The 16842-nt window shown below is 47.3% G+C and overlaps 2 protein-coding genes across 3 annotated transcripts in view; both read left to right on the top strand.

Annotated features, from left to right (window-relative positions):
• Positions 1-6677: 6677 nt before the first annotated feature.
• On the top strand, positions 6678-8773 carry znhit2 (zinc finger, HIT-type containing 2). 2 transcript variants are annotated; one of them, XM_085921570.1, is made up of 3 exons: positions 6678-6811; positions 6995-7812; positions 8035-8773. In XM_085921570.1, the coding sequence occupies exons 2-3, from the start codon at positions 7027-7029 to the stop codon at positions 8578-8580; spliced, it is 1332 nt and encodes a 443-aa protein (XP_085777696.1). In that variant the 5' UTR covers positions 6678-6811; positions 6995-7026; the 3' UTR covers positions 8581-8773. The 2 variants fall into 2 exon arrangements, with proteins under 2 accessions (XP_085777696.1, XP_085777695.1); XM_085921569.1 differs by having other exon boundaries at positions 6995-8773.
• Positions 8774-8914: 141 nt separating this feature from the next.
• The window catches only part of lrpprc (leucine-rich pentatricopeptide repeat containing), a 36032-nt gene continuing 28104 nt past the window's right edge, over positions 8915-16842 (top strand). The window contains exons 1-11 of the mRNA XM_085921563.1: positions 8915-9149; positions 10062-10264; positions 10332-10454; positions 10699-10820; positions 10923-10981; positions 11493-11579; positions 11669-11795; positions 11871-12015; positions 12091-12248; positions 12333-12438; positions 12510-12617. Coding sequence (XP_085777689.1) covers positions 8971-9149; positions 10062-10264; positions 10332-10454; positions 10699-10820; positions 10923-10981; positions 11493-11579; positions 11669-11795; positions 11871-12015; positions 12091-12248; positions 12333-12438; positions 12510-12617 — 1417 coding nt within the window. The 5' untranslated portion in view covers positions 8915-8970. The remainder of the gene's footprint in view (positions 9150-10061; positions 10265-10331; positions 10455-10698; positions 10821-10922; positions 10982-11492; positions 11580-11668; positions 11796-11870; positions 12016-12090; positions 12249-12332; positions 12439-12509; positions 12618-16842) is intronic.

Genomic DNA, 16842 nt, shown 5'->3' with positions numbered 1-16842 from the left:
GAAATGTTTAAATTCAACTAATAAAAGGTCAATTAATTGCACAAGACTGTTGATTATTTTAATTTCTTTTAAGACTCTCACTGTACCAAGTGTTTTTTAACATGATTCAAAGTCAAAGAGCGACTCAAGCCGTACTCTGCACAACCTCTTGTGACAAGAAGAACCTGAATGGCAAGTCAGATGGAAATAAAGGGCATCGATTGGATGACTGCCCGGGACCCGTAGGCCAAGGTGACCCGAGGAATACCGGTACAGTACAAGCAATCAGTCCCCGAAAGATATCGGGGAGAGCAACGCTTCAGCCGGAAGAAATCATTTAACAAAGCAAGGACGATCTTCTCCCTGAGCGGGCATGGAGAAGGCCGGCGTGTCTTCCTATGCTTGTGGCCTTGTTCTATTCACTCACGCTTGAGCTGGTAGCGTTCGGTCAGTCATACTCGAGGGAAAGAATGTTTGTTTTGCTTGCTAATGATGTGCTCCTAATAGAATGTTCAAGAGCGACATTCTTTTGCCTTATTAGTCCTTCAAAGTCCTGCTGGGGTCAAAGCTCGTCCATCCACCCACTCACGTGTAACCTGGGCGACCAAACTTCCTTTCTGCTCACCCACCTACCGACCTACAGACCTTCTGACTCAACTACAGTACTTGCCTATAACTACGGACCAACCTTCTAATCTACCTACCTGTGTGTGTGCAAGTGTGCGTGTGTTGTGGTGTGAACCCAGTACACTGTGATCTAACTGCAGCTGACAGGCAAGGTTTGAGGCCTCTCTCTAGAGTCCACTGTGTGTGTGTGTTTGTGTGTGTGCGTGCGTGTGTGTGTCTAATTAGAAGCTCAGTGTGAAAGGCAGCAGGTCTCCCGTACACTATGCGCTTGTCCGCATATGTCAAGCCAAACGAGCACTCAGTTGTGGGTTTTTTTCCTCTCAATATACAACACGAGTCCAATACACAGCCTCGTCACTTATTCATATCTCCAGGTTTGTGCTCACCCAAAACAATAGCCACGTCTGGCCTGACGGAGACCCGCCGTCCTGAAGGAAGCAAGCGGGACAGAACGATACAAAACAAATCAATGATGTGATTTAAAATTTGGACTGGCAGTGAGGAAACACAACAAATGAGTCAATCCATAAACATACCTTTAATCTAAACTAACAATGATCATTTTAAATAATGATTTAAAAAAAGTGATTTCTTCATGTGTGTATGGTATGAACAAGTGTGGTGGGGGTGGGGGGAATAGTAGGATGCCAGTTTCTTTACAGCATGTCTGACAGCCATCATATGATCCTGAGACAGCGTGACAGCTGTCTTCACACCCCCTCCTCTTTTACACGCCCACACACACACACACACACACACACACACACACACACACACACACACACACACACACACAGATAGAGTGAATGTTTGTAGCCACACGCGTCGACAGCAGGCCAGAGGATGAAGACGAGAGCGACAGACAGATTGGAGTAGCAAACATAGGTTAGGGACGGAGCGACTTGAGGCCAGACAGGAGACAGATACGCAGATGGACAAGACACCAAAGGGCTGGTGGACGTCAAAAAAGTCAGCTGACAATCAGGAGGATGGACTCCGAAAGGAAGGCAGAGGAGGTTGTGGAATGCGAATTAAGCAAAGATGAATGAGCTCTCTTTCTGAAGTGGCTCAAGGTCACAGAGGTCATCAAAAAATGCTGTACAAATAAAGCTTGATTGATAGATTGATTCATTGATTGACATAGCCAATTTTACGTGGCAAAAAATGTAAAATGCAGGGGCGTCAAACAGGTGGGGGAAATTTCCTTAAGGCCCTAAGCATGTGGTGGTGGTGTTGTGGTCAAGGAGTCAAACATTAAACTTTGTTTTCAATCTGGAAAGTAAGACAATCTTATTCTTGGTTATGCTATCTTGGGGTTAGCATCATGAGGGAGTGTGTGGACCAATGACTAATTTCCTCAAAGTTCAAACCTTTGCCCTGACTTATCGTGATAAAGGTGCCAAAGACTTTGAGGGGCAAAAATGATCAAGGCGCCTTCATTGAAGCGCAATGAAAGGCGGTGTCCTCTAATAAGACTGGACATTCCACGCTCTGGCGCGCTAGATGGCATATGATAACAAACGTGAGGTCTCACTTTATTGGCGTTAGCATGACGGCTAATCATCTGCACTCTCATTTGTTTGGGTTTGGCCGTTGTCATTTGTTCATTCTGTCGTGGCAGATGTGTCGAATGTTTGGAGAGTTTCTGAAGCAACCCCCCAACCCCCACCCACACACACCTCTGCTTTGCACTGCGCTTGGAGGGGCTCAGGCTCACTGTAGGCCATTTTCCCAAAGCAGAGGTGATGTGTCCCCATGCACTAGCGTCAAGCTCACAGCCAGGACCGGAGCGCTGTCAAACACGCTAGCGCGCAACCTTTTTGAGGTGATGCTAACGCAGCAAGAGTGTGGGATTACTCCAACCAAAAACAAAAGGCGCGCCCGCCCCTCCTCTCCCTAAAATGCCAAAAGCTCCCCTGTTCCTCTTGAAAATGTGACATAGCTACACTGTGTGATCTTTTCACTTAGGATATGAGAAGTACTCTCCAAAGATGTTCTGCCATATTTCACCTTGCAGTCATTTTCTGTTTCACACCAGGCGCATCAGCTCATGCGGGGTGTGATTTCTTTTTTAAACGGACATATGGGCCAGATTATCTGAAAATAAGTTTTATAAAAGTGACAATGTGTGCATTTAAATACAAACAAATAATTCATCATCATTATATCTGATTAAATTGACACTCCGTAGAAGCCGTCCTGATGTGTTACTGCAAACCTCCAACACTGGAGACAGCGCTGAGCCAAGGCAGGGAGCTTTTGGAGCGTGAAAAGGTTGTCTGTGCTCATACACGGACGTGTGTGTTGCCCGATCCGCTGGACATTTCTTCATGACGCACACCCTCTGTGAAAGAGTTCAAGATGAACGGAGGGAACGAGAGGAGGTGGATGACAAACAGGAGGAGACGACAGCGGTAGTAGCCGCTCGTTTGGACTTCCACGGCGTGGAAGGAGCGGAGGCGGCAGGCTGTGAGTTGGCCTACAACTTGACAAGCATCACGCTCTGTGTGTGTCAGCATCGCAGTTATTCACCGATATTCAATAGCGCCACATAGAAAGGTCAATAAAACTCCAGTTTTTAGATACGTACATCTTGAATCACCACAATGACAACTTTGTCTTTAGGATCATTCGACGCAGCTGTGTAGTGTCACCTAGTTGTTTTTTCCCTAAGTATCAGTGGCTGATATTGACATCCTTCACGAGTACCCGATACTTTTGCGAACTGATTTATATTGGTCCTATGACAGCGACAAAATGTCAAAGTCAAAGTCCGCTTTATTGTCAATTTCTTCACATGTTAAGACACACAAAGATCTTCTGCCCCCTCGCACACCGCTTCCAACGCTGCCTATCCAGGGAAGGAGTAGCAGACGAGTCCGGCGTTGATTCAGGCCGGAGTAGGCCCAGTGCCTTTAATGTCCCCGTACCAAAGTTCAAAACGCCGCAAAACTCGCTTTCGCCGATGTCGAGCAGAACCTGCCTGCTGTACTTGTAGCACGACGTGGCAGGATCGGATAAACACATAAAACTGTCTGACAAACATTAAATGAACAAAACACCGATCGGTTGGGTTCTATCCTTTTCTATTTTAAAGGTGGATTTTAAAAGCTAGCTTCAGATCAAATGGTAAAAGGTAGAGAGCTCAATGACATGGAACATGGAAGTGTTGGGTTTGGGCACAAAATCAGAGTTGGCGTAGAAGCACATCCATCCTATGTCAAATCCCAGCAGACACACAACATATCAAAGCACACTTGTCTGCGGCGTTTCAGCCATTTGGAGCATCAAGCCCGCTCGCCAGGAGCGCGAAGCTGTGATCTTCACACGCGTGACACCTCGGTTTACCGAGGGCCGGTGGGCCCACACCCGGAACCTAACGGCCTTCGCGCTGCCCCGCTGCCATCACATTCTCACTTCCTGATGCAGAAAGACAGACACCAATCCTCTGGGACACGGACGCACTTCTCCGTCTTGCTTCCCGCTTCTCGCGCGGATGCGGGGAGAGGGAGGGCCGGAGGTTAGCCAGGCGCTCGGAACTGCACCGACACGCTGGTGCTCTCAGGTCGGCTCCGGAGGGAATGCTGTGATGGTGGGAAGGCCGGGGAAGGATGTGAAGAGGGAGACGTGGCAGGCACTCACTCATGAGAAAATGTAGAGGTCACGCTTGTGAAAGAACGACGAGAGTGATCATACAGAAGGGCATCTTATTGGTTGCTCTGCATTACCTACATATGATATTCCTATTAGAAGAAGCAAAGTGGCAAATACGGTAAATGTGTTTACAGTTTTTATCATTATTTGCTTCTGAGAGCCTCTGAAGAAGAACCGCTTCTTTTCAAACAGCATTATGTGCCAACGTGACAATTTTATCGGGTCGGACATGTTATTCCCAAAGGTTTCACAGGCTGCACCTGTGAAAAGTACAGCTCTTTCTTTGAGAACTAACTCGTCATTTGTGTTGTCTTAACTAATTACTAATGTGTCTGATGAAGCCAGGGTTCACGCACCCAAAAGGCCAATAGATATTTGGACACATAAGCGTCAATCCCAACTGGATGATTTGGGCACATTTATTCAAGGAGCTTTTTTCATCATCTGCATTTTAAGGTCACCGAGAGGTCAGCGCGCTTTCCACCTGTGTTTCAGCACAGCAAAGGCACAAAACACTGGCCGCCCATGCGTTCAGACCTCTTGTGCTGTTGCTTGTCAATGAAAGGAAGGAGGATGAGGAGGTTGTGCATGCGTGAAGGATCCTGTATTAAGTAAATAATGGATCCGGCTGTTTGAATTATTGACGGCGCGCATTGATGCTTTTGTACCGGGAGGAGCTGAGACAACATTCCAGAGTTCATTCATGAAAAAAGGGGATAGAAATGGCAGTGAAAGGGGTTCGGTCGCCTTATCTTCTGCATACCTTCCGCCAAATCAGCACCAGAACTCAGGACAGCCCTACACACACACGCACTGTACAGTCTCCCTACTGGGTGCCCTACATACTACCACATTTTTTTCAGCTGACAGGTGACAGAACAGTCCACATCAAGTCTCTTTTGCCGGACACAAACACACACGCGCGCACACACACACACACACACACACACACACACACACACACACACACACACACACGCACACCCCGCTGCTGTAGAGTAAACAGCAGCAGTCATGCCAAGACTGGACATGCCCAAAAGGCAGAGAGGCTGCGCCCCATCACCTATCAGCTGGTGGCAGACAGAGGCATGTGCGTAGCCGTGTGTGTGTGTGCGTGTGTGTGTGTGTGCGTGTGTGTGTGTGTGTGTGTGTGTGTGTGTGTGTGTGTGTGTGTGTGTGTGTGTGTGTGTGTGTGTGTGTGTGTGTGTGTGTGGTGTGTGTGATGGGGGTTGTCTGTCAGTGTTGTGTCTTTGTACAAGCATTGTCAGTGTCTCTCATTTTTTTGTGGGGGCACACTTGGACATAACATGACCCAGATTACTTTCTGGAAATAAACATATAGAAACGGGTCATTTTAATGTCCTGTCGGAGAGTGTTATGAGGGGAGCATGCATTCTGATTTTTAACATGACAATTTAGAGGTCGAGTGTATGACTTGGACAAGTTTGCTCTCGACCACACGCAAAACAATTCACATGTAGCCTCATTGAAATGTGTTACCATTTGTGGTGGTATCTGCCAGTAACGAACCTTAGGCATCCCAGCAAGATGCAATGTTACAGGGCGTGTCAGAGTGAGAGAAAGGAAACACAAGAAGGCAGCGGTCTGCCCAGGAATGCTGGTACCGCAGCCAGGGGCAGGGGAAGGGGGGATGAAGACAGCATGGCACACGTCAACCTTAGACCCCTTTGTCAAATTCCGTCTTCCGCCCACGGGGTATGTTAGGCATCACAGAGACCCGTTTGCCTGGCGAGGGGTGGACAGCGTGTGACAACTCCCCACCTGCGTGACCTTTACTGCGGTTGACTCCCCCGCAGGAGACCATCACCTTAAAGCAAACAGCCCCATGGGAGACGTGGATACACAGTAGAGTCACAGAGACACATATAAAAATAGATAGGCATAGAAATATGATTTGGTTTCAAAGTGTGATCATTACTTTAAAAATAGAGATCATGGTTTGACATGAACCTCTAATCACCCTCCACCCTCTGCTACATGACGTCCTGTTCTTTTGCGCTATGATCTGGCTGTCTGCTATTAGCGCGCTTGCTCCATTTTGCTGCTCTTATTTGTCTATTTATTTATTTATTGTTTATTATTTGGGTTATTTGCTTATTACTTATTCGTTGCTCTTATCTGTTCGTTTTTACTCTTTGTGCTATTTGATGTGAGTGTTGTGTAATGTCTTGTCACCGTGGGACGGTGGGAAACGTAATTTTGATCTCTTTGTGTGCCTGGCATGTGAAGGAATTGACAATAAAGCGGACTTTGACTTTGACTTTGAACCTCTGATGAGATGCAAATAGTGAAAATCTTCAAGCGATCACCAGCCACACAACATATGTTTATAGTTGTCTACATAATTATTTTAACAGCCAAATAAACAATAAAATAACTCACTTTTATTTTTTTGAATCTTTTTGGGAACCTATTCTTTGATTTGTTCTGCCAGCGCCAGAATGGACATTTCTTCTTTAAGAATACGTCATCACAATCCAAGATGGCGGCGCACTGATTCACTGCGACAACACAACCCAGACGTGTTTTGGTGAGTGAAAGGTCCAATTTAACTTTCCCAAATTGGTGTAGAAATTTCATAAATGTCACGCAACGTGTTTGTCACTTACTGAGAAGAACTCGCTGAGCCTACAACTGACGCTGATTTTTAATTTTAGTCTGTTATCGAGCACGTGATACGAATAAAAGTCTCCTCCTTTGTTTCCAATTGCAGATGCCGATTTCTCCTGCGCTCCTTCGACAATAATGAATCCAATAATGAGACGGACACTTCCTCCTTCAGTGAGGAATCTTCTTACTGACATCGTCCCAAAGGACGAGTGGTTGGATGAAGCAGAGAATGCTTCGGCGGTCAGCAGGGATGGGATCCTGCTCCCCGGCAGAGGAGCTTCTTCTGGACAAGAAGAGTTCATCACTCAGGCCTCAGCCGTTGGGAAGAACTCCAAAGTGTGCATGCTGTGCAAGTGCAAACCTGCGTGCTACACTTGCCCTCGGTGCAACTTGCATTACTGCGGTGTGGCTTGCTACCGCAGCCCGGATCACTCCATGTGTTCAGAAGAGTTCTACAAGGAGTCCGTTCTTGAGGAGTTGGGAAAAATAGGGGAGGCAGACCAAGAGGGGAAGAAGAAAATGCATGAGATTCTGCTCAGACTGAGACAAAAAGCCCAAGTTACACACGGAGGAATGGAAAGCGTGTTAAGAGAAGCCAAAATGGAGCAAGACGGCAACATTGAGGCTATGGACCTGCTTTCCAGATTAGCCGAGCTTCAGGAATCGGGAGCGGATCGTGCGGCGGAGATGGAGGACATCTTGAGAACATTGGAAGAGATTGGAGGCCAGGAAGACGATGAGGAGCCGTCAGAAAGCGTGGCCCGACATCTGTCAGAGCTTGATCTTGATAAGCTCTCCGAAGAGGAGCTGTGGGCGCTCCTTGACAGCCGGGAGCAGGAGAAGTTTACTGGTCTACTGAGGGAGGGCGCTCTCGCCGGCTTGATCCCAGTGTGGAGGCCGTGGTGGGAGGAACACGACCAGGTAGGGAGAGCACTGGTGGAGGTACTGGAGGAGGAGGTTCAGAATCCATATGAAAATGTAAAAAAGACTAAGAGCAATAATGAAAAGGCAAGCGCGGCGGTCTCTGGTGTCCCTGCCATTTCTGCCAAGATCCCCAAACTGAGCTCCTTATGTTCCAATCCATCTCCATTGGTCTGCCACGGTGTGATCAACACTCTTTATTGCTATACTTTCACATTGCAGCTCTTCAACGGTGACGCTGATTCGCTCCAGTTTGATTTCTGTGACACGATGCTCACCTTGTCGGAGGCGCTGAGCTCCAGCAAGGTTTTTAACTCTGTCCAAGAGGCTATACACAGCGGAGAGGCTATCATCTTAGGAGGAGGCTACCTCAACAAACAAGAATCTCGCGCCATCGACTTGGCAGTAGAAGCCACTGCTCACGTCCTGACAGGTAAAGACAAAGACAACGTTGCGGGATACATCCTGGCGGCCTTGAGTCAGCTACGGTCAGCGTTCTCCCAAGCCAGAGCCTCTCTCTCCAAGGGGGGAGAAGAAGGCGCAAGGAGACAGAAATACTTCCTGGCTTCCAAGAAGTGTGAATTCTTTCAAGCCTGGACGCTGGATCATTCGTGTGGCACACGCGGGCTGGCTCTGGAGCTGTGGAACGAGTACAGTCGACGAGAGAGCCGAAGGAAAAATATGGAAGAAACAAAGACACTTGTTGAGGAGAGCTGTAAAAAAGGAAATAGGAAAAGCAATAGTATGTTGATCCAGGAGTTAAAATAAAAGCTTTTAAAGACGTTTGATGCAATAAACAACACATAAATAAAGCAGTTGAACCCCGATTTGTTTTCATTTCATAAGAATCATTTTCATAGTTTGTAATACTAGATTCTAGTTTTATGAGATGGTGAATTGTGAGTTTTATTAAAAGTTATTAAAAATGTTTTACATTGATAGTGGTTTGGAAAATGGATGGATCAAAATGTGTCATTATGTACTTTAGTGAATCGTGAAAATATAAGGTTCAGCAATTAAAATGAACTAGTTTGGAAATAAATAAAAAAATTCCATACTTTTTCAATGGTCGGTTTAAGTTGCGCGCAAAGTCTCGCGGTCCTTGATTTACGCAATACGGAAGTCTCGTTCATCATTGCTCTCTGCGAAACAGCAAACATGGCCGCGCTCTTGAGATCAGCCCGGTTCCTCAAGTTTTCGCCTTCGGGCTTGCTCCAAATCGTGGGGACCGAAAGAATCGGACCGCCACTCAGTCGGTTGTATAGTGGACGTGTTGGTGTTGGCACGACGGGAATTTTGACCCGACGGACGCGCCCGAGTGTGAGAAACGAAGCCGGGTAAGGCGCTAGCTTGGATAGCCGCCATCCACGCGCCTTAGCCTGATGCGCAGATGTCATTGAGATTCAATGACAACTGCCAAACAAGCATGATTTGTTCTTTTACACAAAATTATGTTATTGTATTGCTTTTATGATAACATTCATTGTCACTGGTGTTCGCTTGGCTTAATACAAAATAAATATAAATGCACACTGTTTGGTAATCAGGTTATAACACACATGTCGCAAGCTTTTTGGTCTCATGAAATAATTTTGGGGGATTTTTACAATTGCATTGCAGTTATGAACATTGTGTTTAGGTCGTGTATAAAACGAAGTATGAAGTTTAATTTAATCATTTTCACAGAGTCATTATCACAAGTTAATTATCGTAAATTTAGAGTAATAGGAGTTTGCTTTGCAGCATCTTGCCATGAATCATATCCGACTTTAATGTCAGTTGAAGGGCACTGATGAGATGGTCGCAATTATATTCAATTGTCACAATGAGAAGGGGGACTTTTGATTGAATAGCGGAGGATAGGTTAAAGTCGCAAATACGTAGGTCACTGTGTTCACTGTGGCCTCGTGCCCACCACGTCTGCCAGAATGTATTCAAACATTTACTGACTTGGTGGAAAATGTGTGCCTGTTTGTACCTAACCTTTTATTCAGTTTTATGAATGTCTGCATGTGCAAGCATATGTTCCATAATTATACCATCTAGTGAAAAAGCATGTCATTATTCTGCTGGTCACTATGCTTCACCGGGATAGACAGATGAAAGAAAAATGCATTGTTTGTAGTACTAAAAGATTTTGGACCAAGTCAGCAAAATTGTATAATTTCCCATTGCACAACTGACAAGATTCACCTAATCTCGACTGTGAATGTAAATAGTGCTATCCCTGCGTTCCTCACCCCTTCCAGTCATGTGTGGCCACATGCAGTGGGATGCGTCCGCAGCTACGCAGTAGCCACGGAGAAGAACGACGAACCCAGCACGGCAGTGCGCTCCAAGCAGGCCCAGCAGTTCGACTGGGCTTTGGCCAAGCTGGACACTTCGGTGAGGAGGACCGGCCGCGTCACCAAGACTTTGCTGCTGCGCATCTTCCACGACATCTGCCGGACAGGTTATTGCCGCTGACAAACACTCCAAATAGAAGGAAGTATGAGTACAAAGTTGGGCTGTTGTTGCAGGTTACCCAAGTGGTAACCAGGCCCTGCTCCTGCTACGGAGCTGTGGCTCTCTGCTGCCAGAAATGGGCCTAGAGGAGCGCACAGAGTTGGCTCACCGTGTCTGGGAGAAGCTGAAGGAATTGGGTGAGAGCGCTCACACAATGGAGCTTTTTGCTAATTATGGCCTAACCAACGAATGCGCAAGCCAATATTTTTCAGTTTTCTTATTTTTGTATTATAGTTTTTTTGTTTTTTTTAAATACAACATTGAGACATCCCCCATTGTCCACCAAATAACGGAATATTCACCATCCCTACAAATTAACACATGACATGAAGAGACTGTAGGCAAACAGCGAATGGTTTGTTGCGTTGTCCTGCCCCGTAGGTGCGCAATACGACGTGAGTCACTACAACGCCTTACTGAAGGTGTACCTGCAGAATGACTTCAAGTTCTCGCCCACCGACTTCCTAGCCAAGATGGAGGCTGCCAACGTCCTGCCAAACAGAGTAAGATGAAGGAAGCGTGCAAACAATGAAGATCATCATTATTTGGACCTTTATCTTGTTTCTTGCGCACGGTTCTGTTTGAGTTGTCATTTGTGTTTATAGGTTACCTATCAGAGACTCATTGCAGCCTACTGCCAAAATGGAGACATCGAAGGTGCCAGGTGAGCCTGTGGATATATTTTCTGTGCTTTAAAGGAGACACATGCACTTGAATTGCGTCTGTGACAATTGTGGAGTTTGTGGCTGCACATCAAGTGGTACAGTTCAGTAAGCGCATCAGTCTTTGGTTAAATGTGCACAAGCGAGCCCTCCTCATTTTCCTCCAGATTGTGACATCACAGTGGGTGAATTAATGTAATAACAAACCCTGACGTTAAACTTCTCCACCCATGATTTGGCAGCAAAATTGAGTGAAGATTTCAAGGTGTCCAAAATGTTTTCATGGTAAAGCCAAAAGTTAAACAGAGCTGTTGCGCCCCCCCCCCCCCCCCCCCCCCACACACACACACACACACACCTCCCCCCATGGTGCGGGATGAGCTCGTATGCACCAGTTAGGACCACATGCACGTGATGTCTCCTTTACACATTTGATGCCTTTGTGATTGTTCGAAATATTTTGTCTACTTTTGAATCCCTGATTACGAGTTGTTGTGCTCGCTTTATTCTCAGCACCATTTTGGGTTTCATGAAGAGCAAAGACCTTCCCATCACCGAAGCTGTTTTTAACGCGCTGATAACAGGCCACGCGCGAGCAGGGTAAGCTCTGCCGCTTCTTTTGTTTCATAAACTTTTTTGTTGACTTTAAATGGATCTGTCTGTCACTAAAAATGTTTTGTGTGTGGCAGCGACATAGAAAGCGCAAAGAACATCCTGTCCGTCATGCAGGGAGCTGGAATTGAGCCGGGTCCCGACACCTTTGTGTGTCTGCTGAACGCTTACGCTGACAAGGGAGACGCGGACGCCCTGAAGAAGGTTAGCGTTTTCATGAAACTCCACGTGGCGTGCTAAAGATGTTTATCCGTGATGCTGATGCCTGGTCCACGTCAGACTCTGGAAGAGGCGGAGAGTGCCGACTGCAGTCTGATGGACCGAGACATCATGGAGGTGATCTTCACGCTGGCCAAGGCTGGGCACAAGCAGCACATCCCCGAAATTGTGGAGCGGCTGAGGCACGAGAGGGGCTACGTTCCAGGTGCGACTACACAGTGCACACTCCCGTCTTCCTTTCTGTGAGTTGTTTGTCTTGAAAGCGACACTCGTCTTGCAGATGCCATGAACTTGTGCCTGAGCCTCATCACGCAAGGCCACCACGACATGGCTTTCCTCATCCTGAGAACCTTCCCCAACCTGCAGTCGGACGACGTCAACGCCAACTCGCCCAACTTTGGAAACTTCTTCCTGAGGCACTGCATCGACACGGACACGGTGCCTGTTCGATTTCAAAGAGCATGAATTGAATTTTGGGTCCATTCCAGTGCTTGTCTTTTGACCAACTGTTTTGAATGACAGCCAATGGAGAAACTTGGCCACTACTGCAAAGAACTGCAGGACAGCCAGCTGCACACGTCGCCACTCGCCTTCGCTCTGTCGTGCGCTCTGGAAGCCAAGAAGACCGGTACGCTACAGCAACGTTTCGCAACCCTAAACCGTGCTCACGGCATGAAGCGCTACTTTTTTCCCTTGCAGATGCGTCTTTGGAGCTGATGAAGATGATGAAAGAACAGAATTTACCCATCAGGCCCCATTACTTCTGGCCCTTGCTGACACAGCACGTCAAGGACAACAACGCAGACGGTACACACACATTGAAATTGCGATATTGTAGTAAAAAGCTATCGCTCGTGTTGCACTTGTAAAAGTGAGTCATCGTCGTATCAGTAGAATTTAACTCCGGGCTGCCGTGAGACCCCGACAATGACAAAAATAGTCAGCAAGCTGCCAAGCATCTGGCTGCAAGTCCCATGTGAACAGCGAGCATTTTGTGTTATTTTTGCATGTAGTGGGACTGGGGGGGATTATGAGAGGTATTTTGCTGCAGAAAGAGCTTTTAAAAGGAGCGCTTCACCTCAAATATTAATGGCACCCCTCCCCAACTGGGACGGATTTCACCGGACCGGGGCAACCAAGGGCAAAGAGGTCTGATCCCCCCGCGTGAGAGCGTTTGAGCGAGAGGGGATGAAGCAAACACGTGCTCTCTCTGGAGGGCCCGGCCAGGAGATGGGAAAGTTTTTAGACTCGCTCCCAACTTCCCTCTCGCAATCAAGAACACTCTTGACTTTGAGGAAATGTTGTCAAAGGTGAACGTTGAGTAGCTTGATTCCAGCCGGCCCACTCATGGCGTCCCATAGTTTACTGCCACCTACAGGACATTAGATGGCCTTGTGAGTTGATGACTGTTGGATGGATATTTTTTCTTCTTGAGCGCTTGACTGTTTTATTGAACTGGGTTCGTGAAATGCCTCTTGGGGAGCCTCAACATGGCCACAAACAAATCACGAAGTCAACACTTTAAAGCAAAAGAATAGTGCCAAGATTTGGCCATCGTCACGAGGCAGTGGGTCCAAAGTATGATCGTTTTTTGTTTTTTATTTGAGTGAAATTACTTCACTCTTCTTGATTGTGAGAAAGATTGTCACCGCATCTTTTAAAGTTTCTAATCCTTTGTTCTTTGTGACAGTTTTAATAGCTCGTTGCTTTTGGAGACGCTTTGTGTTTTTGTCCGGGATCAGCTTGAAGGAGAGGAGGAGCACTGGAATCGTCTCAGTGACAGATAGCCGACATTGTCAGAATTCACCACTCGTTAACAGACTTGCTGTCAAATGCGGCGGCAGCGGCTTGGCTTTTAAGTGCTTTATTTTTGCCCAGCGCCGCCGCCCCCGCTCCTCTCTTTGTTTTTTTTTTATAGCGATTAATAAATGATGCATTTTGCCGCTGTCAGCTAATTGGCAGGGAGGAAGCGCTCGGTCCTGCGCAGGGTTGGCCCCTCTTGTGTGGTCGAGATGGCTCGTTGATGTGAGGCTTTGGCAGCGGTGAAGAGAAAGGAGGCACAATTTGAAACCGCACGCACACACAGCGGCCTAACCGCAGCTTCTTAGAACGCAGAGCGGCATCCATTTAGTCGCGACGGTGTAAGACGGAAGCAGGGAAAGTGGAGAAACTGCTTTTTCGCTCACTCGCTGGTCTGCCTTAACCCTCATGAATGATGCAGCCTCTTCCCCTCCACTCGATCGTGTGCGCGTGGACGGAAAGGGAGGGTGGCCTTACAGCGGGGGGTGGGGGCGACCGGGGGTCTTTGCAGGTGATGTGACTGATGCGGAGTGACTTGATTTCATGTAAATGCAAGCGCTCTGAGGGAATTCACTTTGGATTACTCGCCCCACTGTGCACGCCCCATGAAATATTAAGCGCCGTGTCACTTTTTGTCCACAGGTGTCACTAGCGGGCAGAGCTGCGGAATTGGGAGGGGAGCGCAAAAGGATGGGGGGGTATTTGGTGCATTTTGATGAGGTGTGGATTTGGTGGATTTAACGGAAGCATATGCCAGCCCGCACTGCCCACCTGCCGCCAGCTAGTCATCGCTTGTCAGCACTTGCCACGTGCTGTACTTTTTATCACTTCTGACACTGTAGAACAGGGGAAGGAGGGGGGGGGGTGAGGATACTGCTGAGGAAATAGTGTGTGTGGGGGGGGGGGGCGGTATTTTGCTCCTGTGTTGTCCTGCCAGCACCTGCCTCCCCTTGCGACCTCACCTTGAACTTTCGTAAGCTGTCCATTGAAATTTCCACCAAGCGCTTCAATCTACCGCAGCTTGCAAGAAATGAGGTGTAAATGTTTCCTTACTCTATTTGAGCCGGTTTTATTTATCCAGAGAAAACTTCAACAAAAAATGTGGTGAACATGCCAACTCCACACGGGAAAGCCGAAGCAGCGGTTCAAACCCAGAACCTTCTAACTATGGGGCAACTACATTGTGCCTTAATTAATGATCCGGTGCTACTGTTGTTTACCTTGCTGCAAAACAGAGTGCCCCCGCGCAAGGGCAGGTTCTCGGGTAAGAAAAGGAGAAGTGACAGGTACTCGCGTCCAAGGTCGGGGGTGGAGACGACAGCTACCGGTTGGCTTCACTCCACTCCACCCGTCGTCGCTCTCAGCGCTCAGCGCTTGCTTCTCATCTTTTGACAGTTAACCTGCAGACATGAGGCTGACGATGATATCTTGTGACTGTTTCCATCCTTAACTCACTACTTTGATACTTCTCGCTTGGATTTGTGTCAGCTTTCACGCTAACCGACCTGGAGAGGACCCACCCCCCTCCCCACCCCCCGACTCACTTCCAAGCCCTGCACAAAAGTAAAAGTTGCTCAGACAAGGCCCAAAGCTGAGAGTATCACTTGGATGAGATGGAGATGCCACATGATATTGCGCGTTACATTTTGAGTCGAGTCGTACGTTTTTTTTTCTGTCACTCCTGGTCATGTTGTAACTTATTCTTTTGGAGTTATCTCGCTGTTGGTCGCTGATGATCAGGTTTCTTGAGTGTCTGCCAACACGGCAAGTGTGAATTACACAACCGAGTAAATCTTTTGAAAAAGGAGAAATGTGCAAGACTGAAATGTCTCCTCGCTTGGGGATCCAAATAACGTCCGTTAACTCAGTGTTTGTCAACCACTGTGCCGCGGCACACTGGTGTGCTGTGAGTGATCGTCAAGTGTGCCGTGGAAAATGATCCAATTTCACCTATCCATCCATCCATTCTCTGAACCGCTTTGTCCCCACGGGGGTCGCGGGCGTGCTGGAGCCTATCCCAGCCGTCACCGGGCAGTAACCGGTTGCCAGCCAATGACAGGGTACACAGAGACGAACAACCATCCGCACTCTCACTCATACCTAGGGACAATTTAGAGTCTTCAATCGGCCTACCCAGCATGTTTTTGGGATGTGGGAGGAAACCGGAGTGCCCGGAGAAAACCCATGCAGACACGGGGAGAACATGCAAACTCCACACAGGGCGGGCCGGAGGTGGAATCGAACAAGCACCCTCCTAACTGTGAGGCGGACGTGCAACCCAGTGCACCACCGAGCCGCCTCCCAATTTCACCTAATTGGTCTAAAAATATTTTTGAAAAACAAATTAACCAGGATATCAGCTCTGTGTTCATCCAAACATGCACAGGTTTCACACGGAGTAAAATACACTGAGCTTGACATTTTGTACATGCAACTTTTCATATTGTAACAGTGAAATCTTTCCCAATTATTATTACATTTTAAGTGCACTTTTTATTTAAAAGAAGAAATATAAAAGATGATAAAATATGTTTTTGAGTTGATTCCTATTCAAGACACTTTGATAAGAACTATGAAGACTATAATTGTTAATATAGCTGGCTACATCTTAACAGATTTTTGTTGGTGTGCCTCGAGATTTGAAAAAAGGTTGAATGAATGAAAAAAGGTTGACAAACACTGCGTTAACTTTGCTATGAGCACAATGGCTTTGTGTGCAGACTCTTGCCTTTTCCCCCTCGAGCGCCCCGGGTCTCCATTCACTTGTTTTCGTTTCGTCTGCCGCGGTGGAATTGATTCTAGATTATTCAGCAGGAAATGCTTCTCTTTCATAAAAAGAAAAAAAGAAAGCAGCGGGAAAAGCGATTAGAGGGGGGATAAGAATGGACGAGCCGACGGCTGAATGGATGGATAGTCCATTGAGAAGGAGGAAGATTGCTTTTTTTTTTTCTTGGAGAAAGCGAGGCGAGAGAGAAGATGGATAGCGAGCGGGCCGGGTGAATGAGCGATATGGAGCGAGCAGTATAAATGGACGGAGCTGGCTCAGGTAGCTGTACCTGCTCTGAGACGGCCACAGGTTTTAATGGCGTGTAAAAGCCTGGCACTCATCTATTATTCAGCTAAAGAGCCAGACTGCCAGGTGAGCACATATGTCCCGCGAGGATACGGAAACGGAGCTCCGCGTACGAGCGTGTTGTGAAACTTGATGGGGAGGGGAGCATAAATACACAGG

Source organism: Syngnathus leptorhynchus, chromosome 10 (assembly GCF_054491065.1).
Source record: "Syngnathus leptorhynchus isolate UIUO chromosome 10, UIUO_Slep, whole genome shotgun sequence".
NCBI classification, from domain to species: domain Eukaryota; kingdom Metazoa; phylum Chordata; class Actinopteri; order Syngnathiformes; family Syngnathidae; genus Syngnathus; species Syngnathus leptorhynchus.
Note: the sequence above shows the minus strand (reverse complement) of the source record. Positions and strands in the feature narration are given on the sequence as shown.